At 34.2% G+C, this 21208-nt stretch overlaps 2 protein-coding genes across 2 annotated transcripts; both read left to right on the forward strand.

Moving 5' to 3' along the window:
* Positions 1 to 1996: 1996 nt before the first annotated feature.
* On the forward strand, positions 1997 to 4722 carry LOC133669556 (putative receptor protein kinase ZmPK1). The gene is made up of 2 exons (XM_062089749.1): positions 1997 to 2837; positions 2937 to 4722. The coding sequence occupies exons 1-2, from the start codon at positions 2194 to 2196 to the stop codon at positions 4555 to 4557; spliced, it is 2265 nt and encodes a 754-aa protein (XP_061945733.1). The 5' UTR covers positions 1997 to 2193; the 3' UTR covers positions 4558 to 4722.
* A 13017-nt stretch (positions 4723 to 17739) lies between these two features.
* On the forward strand, positions 17740 to 20277 carry LOC133669708 (putative receptor protein kinase ZmPK1). The gene has a single exon (XM_062089940.1). The coding sequence runs from the start codon at positions 17796 to 17798 to the stop codon at positions 20157 to 20159; it is 2364 nt and encodes a 787-aa protein (XP_061945924.1). The 5' UTR covers positions 17740 to 17795; the 3' UTR covers positions 20160 to 20277.
* Positions 20278 to 21208: the final 931 nt, after the last annotated feature.

The following is a 21208-nucleotide window of genomic DNA, read 5'->3' on the forward strand; positions in this document are numbered from 1 at the left end:
TTGTTTTGATTTTTTTTGGATTTTTGAATATTTCAAAACGAGAAAATATTTCTTACATAAAAGAATTTTAAGGGCCCAAAATTAGATTATGACAAAGATGATAAATGAAAAATTATTTTTAAGTCGTATGAATGGTTAATCATGCATTTTGAATTTACTAATGCAACTAATACTTTTATAAACAAATTCATAGTTTTATATTTTTATAATATTTTAATGTATAACAAATATCCACGTTTCAATTAAAAAAAAAGTTAAAATCGATAGTATAATGAAAAAGAACATATTATAAAAGTCTTTACTGACTAGGAAGTTTAAAAGAACAATTGATAAGTGACTATGAGTAACAATAGACCAAGAAAAAATGATCAATCATAGAAATTTGAATTTGCAAGGTTGTTACGTAACTCCTTTCAATATTAAATTCTTATTATATAGTTTCTCCGTCTTGTAAGGTATGAATTATTAACTAAAAGTATAATTGACCAACAAATTATTTGACAGATTAACAGCAACCCTTAGATATACCCTACAAAGACTTTGGGTGTAATGCTGTCCGGTCATCAGCGAAACGAGAAAGTTAAAGAGAGCTTGTCCGGCACAGCACATTCGACGCCCTTCCCCCACTGAATTTAAAGACCCAATTCTGCATATTATTAATGGAAAAGATAGGTGAAAACAAAGGGAATATTATATATATATATTCTCTAATGAAATTATGGTCCCACTCACATCACCCTTAACTTTACTCATTTCTGACAATTGATTTGATATGAAAACCCATTTCTATGGACTAAAGTAGGCGTAGGATATAAGGTTTTTTTTTTTATATATAATAATATTAAAAAAATGATAAAGTGAATAATTAAAAAAAATACAAGGAATATGAAAAAAAAAATGATCTACTACAGCAAATAACAAGAAAACTAATTAAGATTTCTTATTACACCACAATTTGATGCCATCAGAAGATCTTAAGAGATTATTTCCTGTATAAGTGAAGTTTGAATCCTAAATATGCAACCAAATAGCAACTCGATGAAGGATGGTGGAGAAACAATCAAATAAGTTTATAGTTCCCTCCTCAAAAATAATTTTGTTCCTCAGTAACCAAATACCCCAAATAGTACTACTTGAAATTAGTCGTCAAGCTGATCTTTGAAATTTGTCATGTACCATTTCGGGCCACTACAGAAACAGCGAGTCAAGTGTTCTTGATAATAAGTTTTTTAATTCATTTTCAATCAATAAAAAACATTAAGCATTGATAATAAGTTGGGAAAAAATAAAATACTATAAATATTAAGAAATGCTTGGGTTAATTAAGCATTTTCATGTTTAAATACAAAAGAAAAATAATACTAAATATAATTATAATTACTATTAGTATCATACTCTTATAAAATCTTTTATCTAAAGGAATCTTTTTTTCAATAATATTTATTCATATTTTTTATGAATAAATTGTGATTGTTTTTATAAAAATCTCATTTAGTGTTACACTAACTTTTAATCTGACAATATTAGGATTAAAACAACACAATTTATGAATCTTTTAATTTTAAAATATTGTATTTAAAATTGTATGTAATTTGAATAGAAATTAATTATTTTATGTGCATTTATAAAAAATTTATGAATGGATTTTTTTTATTTCTAAAAGAATTTGCATCAAAACCCAAGATGTGTGTGTGTGTGTGTGTGTGTGTGTGTGTGTGTGTGTGTGTGTGTGTGTGTGTGTGTTAATAGTTTAATAAATTTTAAAGTAATTTTATTTCTTTTGGATTTTTATTTATTATTTTCATGTTTTATAAAGTTTTGGTAGTAAAAAATGAAGTCTCAATAAAATAGTATATTGGTTGGAATGTTTTAAGAAAAAAAAATATTTTGTGTTATTTATGGTTTTACATAATGTTTAATTAACCAGACCAATCCCTTGAGATTATTCTTGATTTCCTTTAAGGTTATGAAATATGATTTATAGAGATTAATGAACGAACATCTTTTTTACGTTCAGTACTTTCATCTTGCCCCTTCAAAGGCTTCTTCAGGTCTATAGTCCTTCCAACCTGCCAAAATTGAAATACCTTTGAATTGATCTTCCTCTGAATCTGCTTGCGTGAATCGTCACCACACATTTATAAAGATATATTCCAGTGTGCAGAGGAAGCTCTATCAATTTTCTCAAAACTCATGGCTATATCAATTATCTTGCTCTTTCTGCCTTTGATTTTCTTCTCTTCATTTTCATCTTCAACAATTGACAGATTAAGCGGAGCCTCATCTTTATCAGTGGAACATGCAGACGATGTTTTGACTTCGCCGAATGGCGTTTTCTCGGCGGGGTTTTTCCCCGTCGGAGATAATGCTTACTGCTTTGCTATATGGTTTAGGGAGCCATATAGTGAAGGCAACCGCACCATTGTTTGGATGGCAAACCGTGACGAACCAGTTAACGGAAGAAAGTCCGAGCTTTCTCTACGTAAATCGGGTAATGTCATCATTACCGATGCTGGCCGTCTCACTGTTTGGTCCACAGACACTGTTTCAGAATCCTCTGTGTTTCTATACCTCCATGAAAATGGTAATCTTATACTACAAAACTCGGAAGGTGGTGTGCTTTGGCAAAGCTTCGATTCTCCGACAGATACTCTACTTCCTCAGCAACTACTCACCAAGGATATGCAGCTTGTTTCATCTAGAAGCCAAGGGAACTATTCTTCAGGATTCTATAAGCTTTATTTTGACAACGATAACGTTCTCCGTCTTCTGTACGGAGGTCCTGAAATCACCGTTTATTGGCCGGATCCGGAGCTTATGAGCTGGGAAGCTAGCAGGTCAACTTTTAACAGCAGCCGAATTGCTTTTCTAGATTCATTGGGTTACTTTAGCTCATCTGACAATTTTACTTTTATGTCTGCTGATTATGGAGAAAGAGTCCAGAGAATATTGAAACTAGATTTCGATGGTAATATTCGGCTATACAGTCAAAAATACAGGATGGACAAGTGGACTGTTTCATGGCAAGCCATGTCTCAACCTTGCAGGATTCACGGGACTTGTGGACCTAACAGTATTTGTAGCTATGTTCCTCACTTTGGTAGGAAATGTTCATGCCTTCCAGGATTCAAGATCAGGGATCGTACGGACTGGTCAATGGGTTGTGTACAAGAATTCAATCTCACTTGTACCAGAAACGAGACAGGTTTCCTTAAGCTGTCTAATGTTGAGTTTTTTGGCTACGACTATGGCTTCTTCGCCAATTACACCTTCGGAATGTGTGAAGACTTGTGCTTGCAGATATGTGACTGCAAAGGATTCCAGTTCAAGTTCATCAAGCACGCCCATCCCAGTAACATTCCTTATTGTTACCCAAAGACACAGTTGTTGAATGGGCATCATTCACCAAATTTCGAAGGAGACATCTATCTGAAGGTGCAAAAAACCTTGCCTATTCAAGAAATTGGGTTAGATTGCTCCAGCACAGTTGTCAAGCAGCTGAACAGAACATACACAAAACACCAAGAAAATGCATCACTAAAGTTTGTTGTTCGGTTTGCGATGGTAGTTGGATCGGTTGAGCTCGGTGTCATTTTCATAGTGTGGTGTTTTTTTATAAGAACTCACCGGAACTCAAGCGCAGGTACGCAAAATTACCACAGATTTACCACTGGCTTCAGAAAATTCACCCTTTCAGAGCTAAAAAAGGCGACTCAAGGATTTAGCAAAGAGATTGGAAGAGGTGCTGGAGGAGTTGTTTACAGGGGGATGTTATCTGATCATAGAATAGCAGCCGTTAAGCGACTGAATGATGCTTACCAAGGAGAAGCAGAGTTCCAGGCAGAAGTTGGCACAATTGGGAAACTTAATCACATGAACTTGACAGAGATGTGGGGATATTGTGCAGAAGGAAAGCACAGGCTTTTGGTATACAAGTACATGGAGCATGGATCCTTGGCAGAACAACTCTCTTCCAATTCACTTGGTTGGGAAACGAGGTTTGACATCGCAGTAGGGACTGCTAAAGGCCTTGCTTATTTACATGAAGAATGCCTAGAGTGGGTTTTACATTGTGATGTAAAGCCTCAGAACATACTTCTCGACAGCAACTACCAGCCAAAGGTGTCAGATTTTGGATTATCTTGGCCACTAAAAAGAGGTAGCCAAGTTAACAAAGGCTTCTCAAAGATAAGAGGAACTAGAGGTTACATGGCTCCGGAGTGGGTTTACAATCTGCCCATCACCTCCAAAGTGGATGTTTATAGCTATGGCATGGTATTGCTGGAGATGATCAGTGGAAAGTGTCCAGCAGAGGAGATAGAGAACAGGAGGCTGGTTACATGGGTGAGAGAAAAGATGAAGCAAGCTACTGAAATGAGCTCTTGGATAGAAATGATCATAGACCCCAAATTGGAAGGAAAATATGACAAGGGTAGGATGGAAATCCTGTTTGAGGTGGCTCTAAAATGTGTGGCTGAAGACAGAGATGCGAGACCAACAATGAGCCAAGTAGTTGAAATGCTTTTGCACCAGGAAAATGATTCTGAACTTGTCTAATCCGCTGTAAGCATATAATAGTCTTAATTCGTGTGTCCTCTAAGCATGTATGTCTGTGTTTCTGTGTGTGTTAGTACGAGGTAGTGATCTATGTATTTTCTTCCAGTCAGAATAGTAGTTTATGCTTTCCACAAGAATAATAGTATATGCTGTCGTCGTGCACTAGTTTTAGTATTTATGAAAGTGATACGCGAAGAATCTCTCTTGTCGAAAACATCTCGTGTCTTGACGAAGAATTGGCTTTGGGAAGCTGGCTTTGTTGAATTCGGTAAGAGTATTATGTAGACAGAAGGAAATAACCCTTCATTTCTATGCTTGAATGGGAAAGCAAACAAAACCATCATTTGAGGTTTCGTTTTTTAGGAAGAGGAAACTTTCCATCAGGTTGAGTAAAAAAAATAAAAAAATAAAAAAATTAATTAAAATAAAAAAACTGAAAAAAATAATTGAAAAAATGTAAAAAAAATTAGATTTTAAAAAAACTAACCGGTTCGATTTCGGTTTTATAAGTCTGAAACTGAAAAAACCGAATTGAAAAAAAAAACAGAAAAAAAACCGAGCCACACCGGTTTGAACATGTTTTTGTTCTAAAATAACCGAACCGAAACCGGTCGGTTTGAACTAGTTCCGGTTCAATTTCGGTTTTTTTTAAAACCAATTTGGTTAATCTTTTTGATAAAAACCGAACCGAACAAAAAATAATCACCCCTATTAAATACATTAAAGTTCTCCAAAAGGGTGGTCTAAAAGGTTAAATATATAAATTCTAAAAATTATATCAAGAAAGAAAGAGTTGTTCATAATAATTAAATATTAAAATAAAAGTTATTTTTTCTCGTAAAAGCTACAAACAAAATGCATATGCAAATGCTTAACCTCACTTTTTCTTTTTAATTTTGATGTTTTGTTATTATTTTACCAAAAAATATTTTTTATTCTTATAAACACATCATGCAAATACGGTTTATTTACATAAAATATCAATGAAAAAAATTTAAAGATAATTGCAATAATATTTTTTAATGGTTGTAGAATTAAAAAGAACAATTAAGAAATTCAATATTATTTAGAAAACATTAACTAAATCCTTTAAAATAATAAAAGGGGGGGTATTAATTAAAATTTAAATAAATTATTAATGCAAAGTAAAAATAAATAAATAAATAAATAAAAGGGAGAGTTTTAATTAAAATTTGGCAAAAATATTACTTCATTGAATTTAATTGCACCATATTTTTTTATTATTATCTTTACAACAAAAGAAAAAAAATAAAAATGAAAAATAAAAAATCTCTCATTTTATCTTAGCACCACCTTGTAGTCTCTCACATTTCATGGAAACCAACAACTTATTTGACATGCCCTGATCCTGATGGCAACGAAATTGTAGAGGTTGGCTTGTGCTCGTGGAAGATACACTGCTTGCTGGCGAGAGCCAATAACAAGAAAATCATGCTCTTTTGGCTTTGCAGAAGCGTATACAGTTTTATGCATAACGACAGTCTCTTGCCTTACTATATTCTAAATTCTAATAATCTCAGTTATGATTTTTTTCCCAGAGGCCATATATACACATACTTGAAAGGCTTGGCAGGATAAACTACGACAATTAACCAACATAACTTTGTTTTTTTAACGTTGTGACGCTCACTTAAAACATATATAAAAACTTAATTAGTTCAAAGTAGATTAATGGAGTAAAAGAGGGGGGTACAAGCCAACCTCCACAATGATCATTGGAAGTTAAAATGCATATGCAAATGCTTAACCTCACTAAATTTGAATGGGAGTGTTATTTGCAAAAAGAAAGAACTTTGGAAGTTAAAATGATCATTTTAAGGTTTTTAGATAGATATTATGTAAGAACAAGAAGTAGAGAGAGAGATAGAGTAGGATATTGTGTTGTGTTTAGAGAATCTTCTTTTTTTCTTGCTAGAACACATCATGTTATAGTTAAAAAAACCTGAAAAAATCTAGAAAAAATCTTTCAGGTTCTTGAAGTGGCAACCCTATTTCTCTGTTATTTTTCCATGTAAAGTTGTAATAGGATTATAACTTGTAATAATAAAAAGAGATTAAAAAAAAAAGGAATGAGCGAGAACTCAGTTGAGCAGGTCCTATCAAGTCTAACATGGAACCTGGCCTACCTGCCTAACTGAGTGTGGAAACTCAATTAGGCCTCAATCCAACCAAGTCTAGCGTGGCTTGGTTGGGCCTCGGCACTCCCCAACCATTTCTATCCATCCTTAGAATTAAGGTGAGTGTCTAGAGACCAAGTTATCTCTCTTAATCATGTTATTCTTTGTTCCTGTAATTTCATAAAGTTTTAAGCTAGAAAATTCAGGGGTTTTAGCAAAAAAAAACCCTCCCCTCGCTCTTCTTATCAGCTCGCGGCTTTTAGAAACATAACTGCATTTATCTGGGCTAACCAAACCTCATGACAACTATCAAATTAGGCGGCTAACCCTAATTAAATGTGATATTAAGTTAGGTCAAGACCTAACCGAGTTCCCTTCGGTTCACTTTTTTTGTTTTTAATCTTTATTAATTGTTCAAGTAAATTTTTAATAGAATATTCTTAAAAAATTACTTTGTTAAAAAGTAAAAGTGTGAACTTACAATGAAGGATGGTGATATTCTGGTCAACATTTGTGGGGATTAAAGCCTATGGCCATGTCAGGGGAATTAATTACAGAACGACTTTCACGTGGTTGTGTGCATTATAAATGATGGAGAATTTTGGTTCACCATGATGACAACAATTATCTTATTAATCTTGCTTCTTCGTTTTTTCTTACATCTATGTATTCATTCATCCATCATATTGTATTGTCTTTGTTTTTCTAATTTGATGAAAGATGGACGCTAGAGTTTATTTATTTTTATTTTAATTAAAATATTTTTTTATTCAACTTTATTTAAAAATAGTTCAAAATATTTTTTTAAGTCCGGTCACTAGAGAAGAAAAAAAAACGGTAAAGATAGAAATGTAAGATGATTTCAATTTTTTTTTGTTGGTATAGGACCATAGTTATTAAACCCGGCCTGGGGGTCGGGACCTGAGTTTCATGGGTTAACCCGGGTCAACTCAAGTCAACTTGAAAAAATTAAAAAAAATAAATTTTTAATATTTCATATGAAAAAATCCATGTGAATATAGGTTATACATATTATAAACAATGAAGTTTAAAAGAATATTTAAAAAAAACTATCCCACATTAAAAAGATATTATGTTAAGTTTTTAAGTTGAAGTATTTAAACCAAAAAATATTTTCTATCTCACATTGAAAAAACATAACTTTTTTCATGGGAACATAGAGTATATATACTAATAGATTTCAAATCCCACATTAAAAAAACATAACTTCTTGCACGGGAACATACAGTATATATACGAAATGGCTTCAAATCCTACATTGAGAAGATACTATAATATCCTTTTAAATTGAAGTATTTAAATCAAAAGGTTTTTTTTTCTCACATTGAAAAAACATGATTTTTTTTCTTGGAAACAAAGAGTATATATACTAATGGGTTTCAAATCCTACATTGAAAAAACATATTTTTTTTCATGGGAACATAAAATATACATACGAAAGGGCTTCAAATCCCACATTGAAAAGATATTATGTTATCCTTTTAAGTTGAAGTATTTAAACTAAAAGGTTTTTTATCCTACATTGAAAAAACATAACTTTTTTTCTTGGAAACATAGAGTATATACTAATGGGTTTCAAATTCCACATTTGAAAAAAAAACAGGGTCTCGTCCGGGTTTTCCAGGGTTGACCAGGTCATGGGTCGACCCACTAGGTCACTCGGGTTTGGTCGGGTTGTTGCCTCAGTCGATCTTTTATTAAACCTGGACCGGTTCAGCCACTGGGTTGATCGGGTCCCGAGTCAACCCACTAGGCCGGGCCGGGTTTAATAACACTATATAGGACTCATAAAGTTTAATAACCAAAATATATTTTGGCTTTTATGTGTCATGCTTGTGTATCCCCTGAATTTTTTTTATTTTATTGTTTTGATTTTTTTTATTTTTGAATATTTAAAAAGAAGAAAATATTTCTTACATAAAAAAATTTTAAGGACTCAAAATTAGATTATGACAAAGGTGACAAATGAAAAATTATTTTTAAATCTACGTATAATTTATATAAATGATTAGTTATGTTTTTTGAACTTACTAATGTAACTAATATTTTTATAACAATTATTAATCATGTGTTACATGCATTCATAGATAAATTCATAGTTTTTTGTTTTTATAATATTAAGATTTATAACAAACATTTTATATTTATATAAAATTAATGATTATTCACAATAAAATAAATAAATAAATAAAAAGCTCAAGTCGATCGATCGAGTATAATGAAATAGACCATATTGAAAGAGTTCTAATTGACAAGAAGGTTTAAAGAAACATTCAATAGGTGACTATAAATCATAATAGACCACGGAAAAATGATCGACAATAACAATTTGAATTTGCAAGGTTTTTATGTATCTCTCTTTAAAATTAAGTTTTTATTATATAGTTTCTCCTTGTAATGTATGAATGATTAACTGCAAACATAATTTAATCAACAAATTATTTGTCAGAGTAACAGCAACCCATAAATGTACCCTATAAAAGGCATTGGGTGCAACGACCCTTGTTTCTTTTGTCCTTTAAAAGCCCAATTCTGCGTATTATTGACGAAAAAGATATGTGAAAACCAAAATATATATATATTCTACCAAAATTTCAGTAGAGAGGTTGCCACATAGTCATATATATGGTCCCATCGTCCTTAAGTTTACTCACTTCTAACAATTGATATGACAATCCATAACTGGCAATAATCACAACAATTAATATGACTATATATATTCAACATGAGACATTGAAGAGTAATGTCATGCACTTAAAAATAAAAGGCAATAAAGTTCTATAGACTAAAGTAGGCGTAGGATATAAGGTTTTTTAATTCAATTTCAATCAATAAAAAAAAATTAAATTGGGAAAAAATAAAATGCTATAAATATTAAGAAATGCTTGGGTTAATTAAGCATTTTCATGTTTAAATACAAAAGAAAATTAATAATAATAAATATACTTATAATGACTATGACAATACACAAATAAAATTATGATAACACAATCAAATCACTAAACAATTGATTATACATTGATAATTGAACCATCAAGATTACTAAGTTTACCACACACAAGAGGAGAACATACAACTTTTTTTCAAAACTATTAGTATCATAGTATTTACAAAATCTTTTTTATTAAAAAGAATCTTTTTTCAATAAGATATATTTATATTTTTTATGAATAAATTATGATTTCTAAAAAAAATCCATATAGTGTTACACTAACTTTTAATCTGACAATATTAGGATTAAAAAATATTATATTTAAAATCACTATCAGAAATTCGCTCAATAACAACGGATTTACCGACGGAATATTTCTATCAGTAATTTGAGGTCGAAATTACGGACGGAAAACGTTCCGAATTAAAAAAAAGGCAGGTCGCTGATGTAGAGGTTTTGGCAGGGTTATTTTTACCAACGGAATCACCGACGGATTCAAAACAACACCCCCGTACAGTGACGTGACCGGTTCGCCGTTTAAAATGCCGACGGAATCACCGAGGGATTCGAAATGGTAGATCTGTATGGTGACGTGACCGGTTCATCGCTTGAAATGCTGACAAAATCACCGAGGGATTCGAAATGGCAGATCCGTACGGTGACATGTCGATTTTTCCGACGGAATCGCCGACGAATTTTCCATCGGTGAAACCATCGGAAAGGTTAATACATGCCCTCTCTGCCGACCCTCTCCTCCCCTATTTCTCCTTCTTCTTCCTAATCTCAACTCTCCCCATCTGCAAACAACCAGCCCCCCTCCCCCCAAACAAAAATCTCCCTCATCTCAGCACAACAAGTTATGTTTCTTGAAGTTTTGTGGTCACAGCATCCGTGTTCTGATTTACCGACGGATTTTATCAATTTTTATAAGTAATTCTATCTTTTTAAATTTAACATTTAAATGTCAATTTTATTGTTTTTTTAGTATATGTATTTTGTTAGTAGATGTACATGTTTTATTGTTATTTCTTAAACAAACTTGTAGTACATGAATGTATAATTCTATACCTGTTATGGTTTGTTTTAGATTTTGTAAGATTGTATTTGTTTGTAAATTGTTAAAACTTTATGGAATTACCGAATTACATGTGCTGTTTTGAAATAATTAATAGCTTGCTTAATGGGTCCGTTTAAAGTTTTATCAATGGTATTGCGGAGTGGTAATTTCCATAAATTTATATATATTAATTTGTATGGACGTTGATAAATGATAATGAATATTTAATATTTATAAGAAGTTGTGATTGGTTTGTTGGATAATTTTAAGGTAAAGTAATATTTTTGCAAGTTTATTTACCTAAGTACTTAGTTAATTAATACATGATATCATCATAATTTTATAGAGGTTCGATATAAGTCATGGATGATCATTCATGGATGTATCGAGATTCACCTCAAGGATTGTGGAGGATTGATTATTGTAACGGGGTTAGGGTTTTATTAATTTCGCAACATCTATTCCCAGAAATTTTACTGGAGGCGGTATTAGGTATCCATGCAGGAAGTGTCAAAATAAAAAATATCTGCATCCAGATGTTGTAATGATGCATCTTCTACACAAAGGTTTATGGAGAATTACCAGTGTTGGTATGCATATGGAGAAGTATTTGTTAGTAACAGGAGAATTGGAGAAACAGTGGTTGGGTCAACTTCTAGTGCTAGCAACGTGCATGAAGTGGCAAATGACAACATTAATCTTTGCAGAAATATGGTTATGGATGCAATGAGAATAAATCAAGGTAATGTCAGTTAATGTCCAATCGTAGAAGAAGAACCTAATGCAGATGCAGCTAGGTTTTTTGATTAGTTGAAAGATTTTGACGAACCATTATGGGATGGCTGCACAAACCACAGTAAATTATCAGTCATAGCACAAGTGTTCACCATCAAGTCAGATCACGGGTTGAGTGAGGCCAGGTATGACAAAATTATTGAATGGGCGAGAAGCATTTTACCTGAAAGGAACAGGCTGAAAGAGAACTTCTATGCTGCGAAGTCCATGATGAAACCCCTCGATTTAGGATACCAGAAAATTGACAAGTGCCCTAACTCCTGCTTGTTATACTACCTTGAAAATGCTGAGATGACCGAGTGCATGACATGCGGGCATTCCCGTTACAAACCTAGAACTGGCAGGGGAAAGACTCTAGTGGCATATAAAAAACTTAGATACTTCCCGATCACACCTAGACTGCAGAGGTTATTCATGTCACCAAGGACTGCTGAGCACATGACATGGCACCAAGCACATGATGCGGTTGATGGAGTGATGGTGCATCCTTTTGACGGCGAAGCGTGGAAACGCTTTAACAGTGCTCATCATCACTTTTCAGTTGAATCAATGAATGTGCGTCTTAGGTAGTGTACAAACGAATTCAACCTATTTGGGTCATTTGCTGCTCCTTATTCTTGTTGGCCGGTCATATTCACAGTTTATAACTTGCCACCGGGAATGTATATGAGGCCAGAGTTCATGTTTTTATCTACAGTCATACCCGGTCCAAGCAGCCCAGGACGGAATATAAATGTTTGTCTTCGACCGTTGATTGATGAGTTGGCGTAGTTGTGGTCCTCCAGAGCTCTGACTTATGATATATCGAGGAAACAAAATTTTCTTATGAGGGCAGTTTTGATGTGGACTATCAATAATTTTCCAGCTTATGGAATGCTTTCTGGTTGGAGCACGCATGGGAAACTTGCATGTCCATACTGCATGGAAAACAACAAGTTTATTACACATACACCCCTTCATTTAGAAAGGATCAATCAAGAGTGGATTGGTTGTCCGTTTAAAAAACAAAACCCCGGGGTCGTGTCAAGGTTGTTCAGGATGAGAACGAAGACACAATTGTGCGAGATGAAGTCTTTCAAGTTAGTGAGTTGGTTGAACCATATCGAGTTGCTCCTTCGATTGAATTGGAAGAAAATTCAAATTTTTGTGCTTTCGATGATAGTCTTGTTGATGTTGATGCAGAGGAGTTAAATGTTGTTTTAAGCTCTAGCGGACAAGCAAATGTCGATGAAGAAGATGATATCCATATTGAAGATTGCAATGAAGGTAGTGACTATTCAATTGATGACGAAGAAGAAGAAAATTCTGACTAACTATCAAAATGAAGCCCTGTGTAAAACCCTTTTTTATCATGTAATTTAGATTATGGATGATATATTTTGTAACACGAAATATTTATTACTTGAAATGCCACAATCACTGACGTCCATACCGACGAAATAGGTCCGTTGGCATTTCACAGAGAGTTCGAAAATAATTACTTAAAATGCCGCAATCACCTACGACCATGCTGACGGATACAAGTCCGTCGGCATTTCATAGAGAGTTCGAAAATAATTACTTGAAATGTCACAATCACCGACGATAATGCCGACGGATACCAGTCCATCAGTATTTTACAGAGAATTCAAAAATAATTACTTGAAATGCCATAATCACCGACGAAAATGCCGACGAATACAAGGCCGTCGGCATTTCACAAAGAGTTTGAAAATAATTACTTGAAAATAATTTCAAAGGGTGGTGCATTAAATGCATCTCTGACCGCGTCATCTTACCGACGGATTATGAAAAATATGGAGGGTCATTAAAAATTTTGGTGCAAAATTCAAAAATTATCGATGGATTTTTGACACTTCACCGACGGAATAAATTAAAATAATAATTAATTTTATATTCATCGGTAAAACTACCATATCAGTTCCAGCGACCGCCCCTTCAGTTTATTTTTTCTTCTCCTCCATTTTTCACCTTAAATTTTGATTTTTTTCCTCTCCATTCTTCAAAGCTTTCACCTATAATCTCTAGCAAGTTTTCTTGTGAATCTTCATCAGTTTAAAAGGTATGTGTTTCTTCTATTTCATTTTACTTTAAGGGTTTTTTTTTCCTATTTTTTTTTTTTGTTATGTTTTTTGTTTTGGTGTATTTTTTGTAATGTAGATAAAGTCTTGAATTCAACACATTATTAAAGTAAGCATATTTCATTCCTAAAGTCTATAGTTTTTTTTTTAATTTATTGAATATTTTTTATTGTTGTAATGGCATAATTATTATTAGTTAATTTGTTGAATATTTATTGTTAATGTTGAATTTACTTTAGAATTAGTAATTGAATATGTTGGAATAATTATTAATTTTACTCTATTATTGCATGATTTGTGTTTAATTTTTTCCATTTATTTTGATTGTTAATCTAGAGTTTTTTTTAATTTATTGTTTTGTTGTATTGGCATAATTATTGAATAATTTTTCGAATTGTAATTGTTAATGTTGAATTTACCTTAGTATTAGTAATTGAATATTTTGGAATAATTGTTAATTTTACTCTATTATTGCATGATTTATGTTTAATTTTTTCCATTAATTTTAATTGTTAGTCTAGAGTTTTTTTTTATTTATTGAATATATTTTATTGTTACATTGGCATAATTATTGAATAATTTGTTGAATTGTAATTCTTAATGTTGAATTTACCCTAGGATTAGCAATTGAATATGTTGGAATAATTAGTATAAATTGGGTCAATTGGTTATGGCTATTGTTAATATATGCAGGTTTGTGGATTTGGGTAGTATCCAGTATAGGGGAGGTGCTGTTGAATTTTTTTTAACACTTGAATTTAATTATATAATTATTTGTATAAAATTATGTAGATGCGTAGAATCAAAACCAGAGCTGGTCACTCACGTATGGTCGCAACTAGTTCGTCTAGCAACGATGATGATATTTCCTTAGGTGCCTCTCAAGAAGAGGCACCTACACCACCTGCGCCGTCAATCGATACTGCCTCTTTCAATGCTAGTTCACAGCGCAGAGGCGGCGTGCTTTCGTAGCGGAATCAATTTACCCGCAAGTACGAGGCACAGTGGAAGGACGACCTTTTAATGTAAGTTTGTTAAAATATTAGTTTTTTGAAAAACAATTACAACATAATTTATGAAGTAATCACTATTGAATTTATTTCATTTATTTTCAGGTTCACAAACATTGAGGCCACTCGAGTAATATCATCGGCGTTTAAATCATCGATGGAGATTCCATTGTTTCAATGGAGTCAGATATCCAAGCATCCTGAATGGATGCCTCAAATCAATGCATGGTTTGACAGATTTGAGATTGGTGTTAATTTATAATTTTTAGCTTATTTCTAAAAAATTATTAATATAATTGTAAATAAATTATTATTTTTATTTAAGATTAATTATTTATACACAGGACAAATTCTGCTGGGACAGTGAGCATAACACTATTGCGAGGAGGGTGTGGGAAAATCACGCGGCAACTAGGTAACATCGAAAACAATACAAGATTTTTTTTAGACAAAAAAATTTATATTTTGAAATGTAATTTTTGGTTGTGTGAAGTAGGTTGCGTGATTTTTGGTATGAAGCACAAAAAAGGGTAAAAAAACCGCGAGAGATAGGGGTTTCCAAGGCTAGAACGATGTTGCGGTTTGGAAGGATTTCAAACCGATATACATCCTAGAAGATATATGGCCACACTATCTTGAGCACGTGACGTCTGAGCGGTTCACACAACGCTCACAATCCAGTGCTGGCAACCGGAATCGTCCAATTCATGGCTCGGTGACAACGCACACTGGAGGCTCCATTCCGTTTGTTGCACATAAGAAACAGATGGTAAGATTAATTTAAATAAAATATATCATTAAATTAAGTTGTTGTTAATAAATTTTTTTCATTATAGGCTACGTCTATTGGACGTGAGCCGAACCCGATGAAGCTGTTTGTGGAGACGTACGTGCGGAGTCAAGACCGTCAAAAGGGGACATAACAGTCGTTGGTAACCGTGCTCAACATTTCATAGTATGTTTGTTAAACCATTTTATTTTGTAAGTTATTATGTTTATTGAATTGAATATGATGATTACCTTTTTTATTTTCAGGAGACCTATAATAATCGGTTGAGGGAGAAATACTGGGACGATATTTTGACCCATCCGGAATTCGATCCAGATTTGTGGATGGAGGTTGGATCGTCAGGTGGACCCGATAAAAATCGGGTTTACGGACTTTCAAACACTACGGCCGATAACTTGCGGTCAACTCGTGGTGTTTTAACCGTTGGGAGCTCCCAATCAATATCGAGCTCCCAATCTAAGGAGTTCGTGGCCTTGCAGCAACACACGGCTCAGCTCACCAAAAAATACGACCACCTATCAGCAGAGTACACACAACTCAAAGCGTCTCATGCACAACTCAAAGTGCGGAGTCTGAACAACTCAAAGTGTCTTAAGCACAACAAAGAGCAGAGTCTGAACAACAAAAAAGGGCTTATGAACAGCTTCACGAAATGGTCATGAACATGGAAACACAGAGTGGAACATGTGCGCCTAATCCTTTTTAGCCGTATAACCACCAGCCGCCTCCTCTAGGACCTCCTCTTCCTCCAGCTCCACCTTTATATTAATTTGTAATAAACATTATTTACCTTTAAAATTTCATTTAATATTTTTTTTGAAACACATTCAATTTGTAATGAATATTATTTACTTTGATTTTTTGTTTTTGATGTTTAATATAAATTTTATTTGCATAATTGGTTTTTATTACCATTAATTTATATAATTTTATATTATGTATTCTAAATAATTTTTTAAAAACAAATTTAGAAAAAAACTATTACAAAGGGTTTTACCAATGAAATGAATCCGTCAACATTTGACCACATCCACCGACGCATTTACAGACGGATATATTCGGTCGATATTTCATACACTCACCAATAGCTTTACTGACGGAATGAATCCATCGGCATTTGACAGTAGCTGTCACAATTACCAACGAATTTACAGACCATATTCGGTCGGTATTTCAAACACTCACCGACAAATATACCGACGGTATGTAGCCATCAGTAAATCATGATATCACCGACGGAATAAAATCCATTGGTATATTTCAAGCGGGAAACTTTTTTTTTTGGCGCGCAAATTCCGTCTGTAAAACCATCGACAAATGGTTTTTTTTGTTTCCGACCGATATAGCGACGGAAAGTGGAATTACCGACAAAAGAAAAGCTGACGGACGTAATCCGTCAGTGAAGATGTCGGTAAATAAATCACCGACGAACTGGTAATCACACACCGACGGAATATTTTCGTCAGTAAAACTGTGAAATCTTATAGTGAATTATATTTAATTTAAATAGAAATTATTTCGTGTGCATTTATAAAAAAATTATGAATATTTTTTTATTTTTCATATAATTTTTATAAAAAATAATAAAAACAATAACCCTTTATTTATATATATATATATATATATATATAGACACACACACATGAGTGCACGTGGGGATTTTAATAGTTTAATAAATTTTAAAGTGATTTTATTTCTGTTGGGTTTTTATTTATTTTTGTTATTATTTTCTGGTTTTATAAAGTTTTGGTAGTAAAAAAATAAAGTCTCAATAAAATATTATATTGGTTGGAATGTTTTAAGAAAAGAAAAAAAATGTGTTATTTAAGATTTTACATAATGTTTAATTAACCAGACCATTCCCTTCAGATTATTCTTGATTTTCTTTATGGTTATGAAATATGATTTATAGAGATTAATAAACGAACTGTTAGAGAATAATATAAATCATATCCTGAAATCTCACCTAATAGCTTAAGCTTTTGGGTTGAGATGGTTCTTTGACATGGTATCAGAACCTTAATGACCAAGCGGTCACGAGTTCGAATCTCACCATCCCCATTTATTTGATAAAAATTAAGCATAAGGTAAAGTGGGTCTGTGCAAGTTTTAAGCCCAAAAAGCTTTCACTTGAGGGGGTGTGTTAGAGAATAATATAAATCATATCCTGGAACCTCACCTAACAGTTTAAGCTTTTAGGTTAAGATGGTTCTTTGACACGAACGTCTTCTTTACGTTCAGTAATTTTATCTTGCCCATTCAAGGGCTTCAACAGGTTTACAGTCCTACCAACCAGCCAAAATTGAAATACCTTTGAATTCTTCCTCTGAATCTGCTGGCGTGAATCGTCAGCACACATTTATAAAGACATATTCCAGGGTGCAGAGGAAGCTCTATCAATTTTCTCAAAACTCATGGTTATATCAATTATCTTGCTCTTTCTGCCTTTGATTTTCTTCTCTTCATTTTCATCTTCAACAATTGACAGATTAAGCGGAGCCTCATCTTTATCAGTGGAACATGCAGATGATGTTTTGACTTCGCCGAATGGCGTTTTCTCGGCGGGGTTTTTCCCCGTCGGAGATAATGCTTACTGCTTTGCTATATGGTTTAGTGAGCCATATAGTGAAGGCAACCGCACCATTGTTTGGATGGCAAACCGTGACGAACCAGTTAACGGAAGAAAGTCAGAGCTTTCTCTACGTAAATCGGGTAATGTCATCATTACCGATGCTGGCCGTCTCACTGTTTGGTCCACAGACACTGTTTCAGAATCCTCTGTGTTTCTATACCTCCATGAAAATGGTAATCTTATACTACAAAACTCGGAAGGTGGTGTGCTTTGGCAAAGCTTCGATTCTCCGACAGATACTCTACTTCCTCAGCAACTACTCACCAAGGATATGCAGCTTGTTTCATCTAGAAGCCAAGGGAACTATTCTTCAGGATTCTATAAGCTTTATTTTGATAACGATAACGTTCTCCGTCTTCTGTACGGAGGTCCTGAAATCACCGTTTATTGGCCGGATCCGGAGCTTATGAGCTGGGAAGCTAGCAGGTCAACTTTTAACAGCAGCCGAATTGCTTTTCTAGATTCATTGGGTTACTTTAGCTCATCTGACAATTTTACTTTTACGTCTGCTGATTATGGAGAAAGAGTCCAGAGAATATTGAAACTAGATTTCGATGGTAATATTCGGCTATACAGTCGAAAATACAGGATGGACAAGTGGACTGTTTCATGGCAAGCCATGTCTCAACCTTGCAGGATTCACGGGACTTGTGGACCTAACAGTATTTGTAGCTATGTTCCTCACTTTGGTAGGAAATGTTCATGCCTTCCAGGATTCAAGATCAGGGATCGTATGGACTGGTCATTGGGCTGTGTACAAGAATTCAATCTCACTTGTACCAGAAATGAGACAGGTTTCCTTAAGCTGTCTAATGTTGAGTTTTTTGGCTACGACTATGGCTTCTTCGCCAATTACACCTTTGGAATGTGTGAAAACTTGTGCTTGCAGATATGTGACTGCAAAGGATTCCAGTTCAAGTTCATCAAGCACGCCCATCCCAGTAACATTCCTTATTGTTACCCAAAGACACAGTTGCTGAACGGGCATCATTCACCAAATTTCGAAGGAGACATCTATCTGAAGGTGCAAAAAACCTTGCCTATTCAAGAAATTGGGTTAGATTGTTCCAGCACAGTTGTCAAGCAGCTGAACAGAACATACACAAAACACCAAGAAAATGCATCAATAAAGTTTGTTGTTCGGTTTGCGATGGTAGTTGGATCGGTTGAGCTCGGTGTCATTTTCATAGTGTGGTGTTTTTTTATAAGAACTCACCGGAACTCAAGCGCAGGTACGCAAAATAACCACAGATTTACCACTGGCTTCAGAAAATTCACCCTTTCAGAGATAAAAAAGGCGACTCAAGGATTTAGCAAAGAGATTGGAAGAGGTGCTGGAGGAGTTGTTTACAGGGGAATGTTATCTGATCATAGAATAGCAGCCGTTAAGCGACTGAATGATGCTTACCAAGGAGAAGCAGAGTTCCAGGCAGAAGTTAGCACAATTGGGAAACTTAATCACATGAACTTAACAGAGATGTGGGGATACTGTGCAGAAGGAAAGCACAGGCTTTTGGTATACAAGTACATGGAGCATGGATCCTTGGCAGAACAACTCTCTTCCAATTCACTTGGTTGGGAAAAGAGGTTTGACATCGCAGTAGGGACTGCTAAAGGCCTTGCTTATTTACATGAAGAATGCCTAGAGTGGGTTTTACATTGTGATGTAAAGCCTCAGAACATACTTCTCGACAGCAACTACCAGCCAAAGGTGTCAGATTTTGGATTATCTCGGCCACTGAAAAGAGGTAGCCAAGTTAACAAAGGCTTCTCAAAGATAAGAGGAACTAGAGGTTACATGGCTCCGGAGTGGGTTTTCAATCTGCCCATCACCTCCAAAGTGGATGTTTATAGCTATGGCATGGTATTGCTGGAGATGATCAGTGGAAAGTGTCCAGCAGAGGAGATAGAGAACAGGAGGGTGGTTACATGGGTGAGAGAAAAGATGAAGCAAGCTACTGAAATGAGCTCTTGGATAGAAATGATCATAGACCCCAAATTGGAAGGAAAATATGACAAGGGTAGGATGGAAATCCTGTTTGAGGTGGCTCTAAAATGTGTAGCTGAAGACAGAGATGCGAGACCAACAATGAGCCAAGTAGTTGAAATGCTTTTACACCAGGAAAATGATTCTGAACTTGTCTAATCCGCTGTAAGCATATAATAGTCTTAACTCGTGTGTTCTCTAAGCATGTATGTCTGTGTGTGTTAGTCCGAGGTAGTGATCGATGTATTTTCTTTAGGTCAGAATAATAGTATTTGCTTTCCACAAGGTTTTGTGTCCTTCGGAATGCTTTCAGTAGTGCTGTCCTCGCGCGCTAGTTTTAGTATTTATGAAAGTGATATGCGAAGAATCTCTCTTGTCGAAAACATCTCATGTCTTGACGAAGAATTGGCCTTTGAAACCAGGGAAGCTGGCTTTGTTGAATTCGGTAGAGTATTCTGCTTCGATCAGATCGTATGTAGACAGAAGGAAAAAACCCTTCATTTCTATGCTTGAATGGGAAATTTTAAAAAAAACCATCATTTGAGGTATCGTTTTTCAGGAAGAGGAAACTTTCCATCATTAGAGGTTGAATACCTTGTAGTCTCTCACATTTCATCGAAACCAACAACTTATCTGACATGCCCTGATCCTCATGGCAACGAAAATGTGGAGGTTGGCTTGTGCTTGTGGAAGTTACACTGCTGGGAGTTGTACAAGGCTCTTTTGGCTCTTAATTTTGTGAGAGTTGTTGGCCTGTGCTTGTGGAAGATACACTGCTGGCGACAGCCAATAACAAGAAAATCATGCAGTTTTATGCATAACGACAGTCTCTAACCTTACTATATTCTAAATTCTAATAACTAATTGATGCTTAATTTCATTTATGATTTTTTTGCAGAGGCCATGCACATACTTGAAAGGCTTGGCAAGATGAACTACAAAAATTAACCAACATAATTTTGTTTTTTAACGTTGTGACACAAGAAATATAAAAACTTAGTTCAAAGTAGATTAATTGAATAAAAGAGACCACTTATTTGATGGGGGATAGTGAAGAAGCTTGAAAAAAACTCAGATTTTGAAAAAACCTCACTAAATCTGAGCTTTTTTCGTGGAAGATAGTCTGTTGAATGGAGGGTTACTTGCAAAAAAAAAAAAAAAAAAAAAAACCTTCCAAAGCCAAAATCAATTTAGAGTTTTTAGATAAA

Source organism: Populus nigra, chromosome 12 (genome assembly GCF_951802175.1).
Source record: "Populus nigra chromosome 12, ddPopNigr1.1, whole genome shotgun sequence".
Lineage (NCBI taxonomy): Eukaryota > Viridiplantae > Streptophyta > Magnoliopsida > Malpighiales > Salicaceae > Populus > Populus nigra.

Bases quoted from the DNA above. Each gene is read 5' to 3' on its own strand.
- LOC133669708 (XM_062089940.1), top strand. From the start codon at position 17,796: ATGGTTATATCAATTATCTTGCTCTTTCTGCCTTTGATTTTCTTCTCT.
- LOC133669556 (XM_062089749.1), top strand. From the start codon at position 2,194: ATGGCTATATCAATTATCTTGCTCTTTCTGCCTTTGATTTTCTTCTCT. The intron at 2,838-2,936 runs GTCAACTTTTAA...TTATGGAGAAAG, and splicing joins ATGAGCTGGGAAGCTAGCAG to AGTCCAGAGAATATTGAAAC.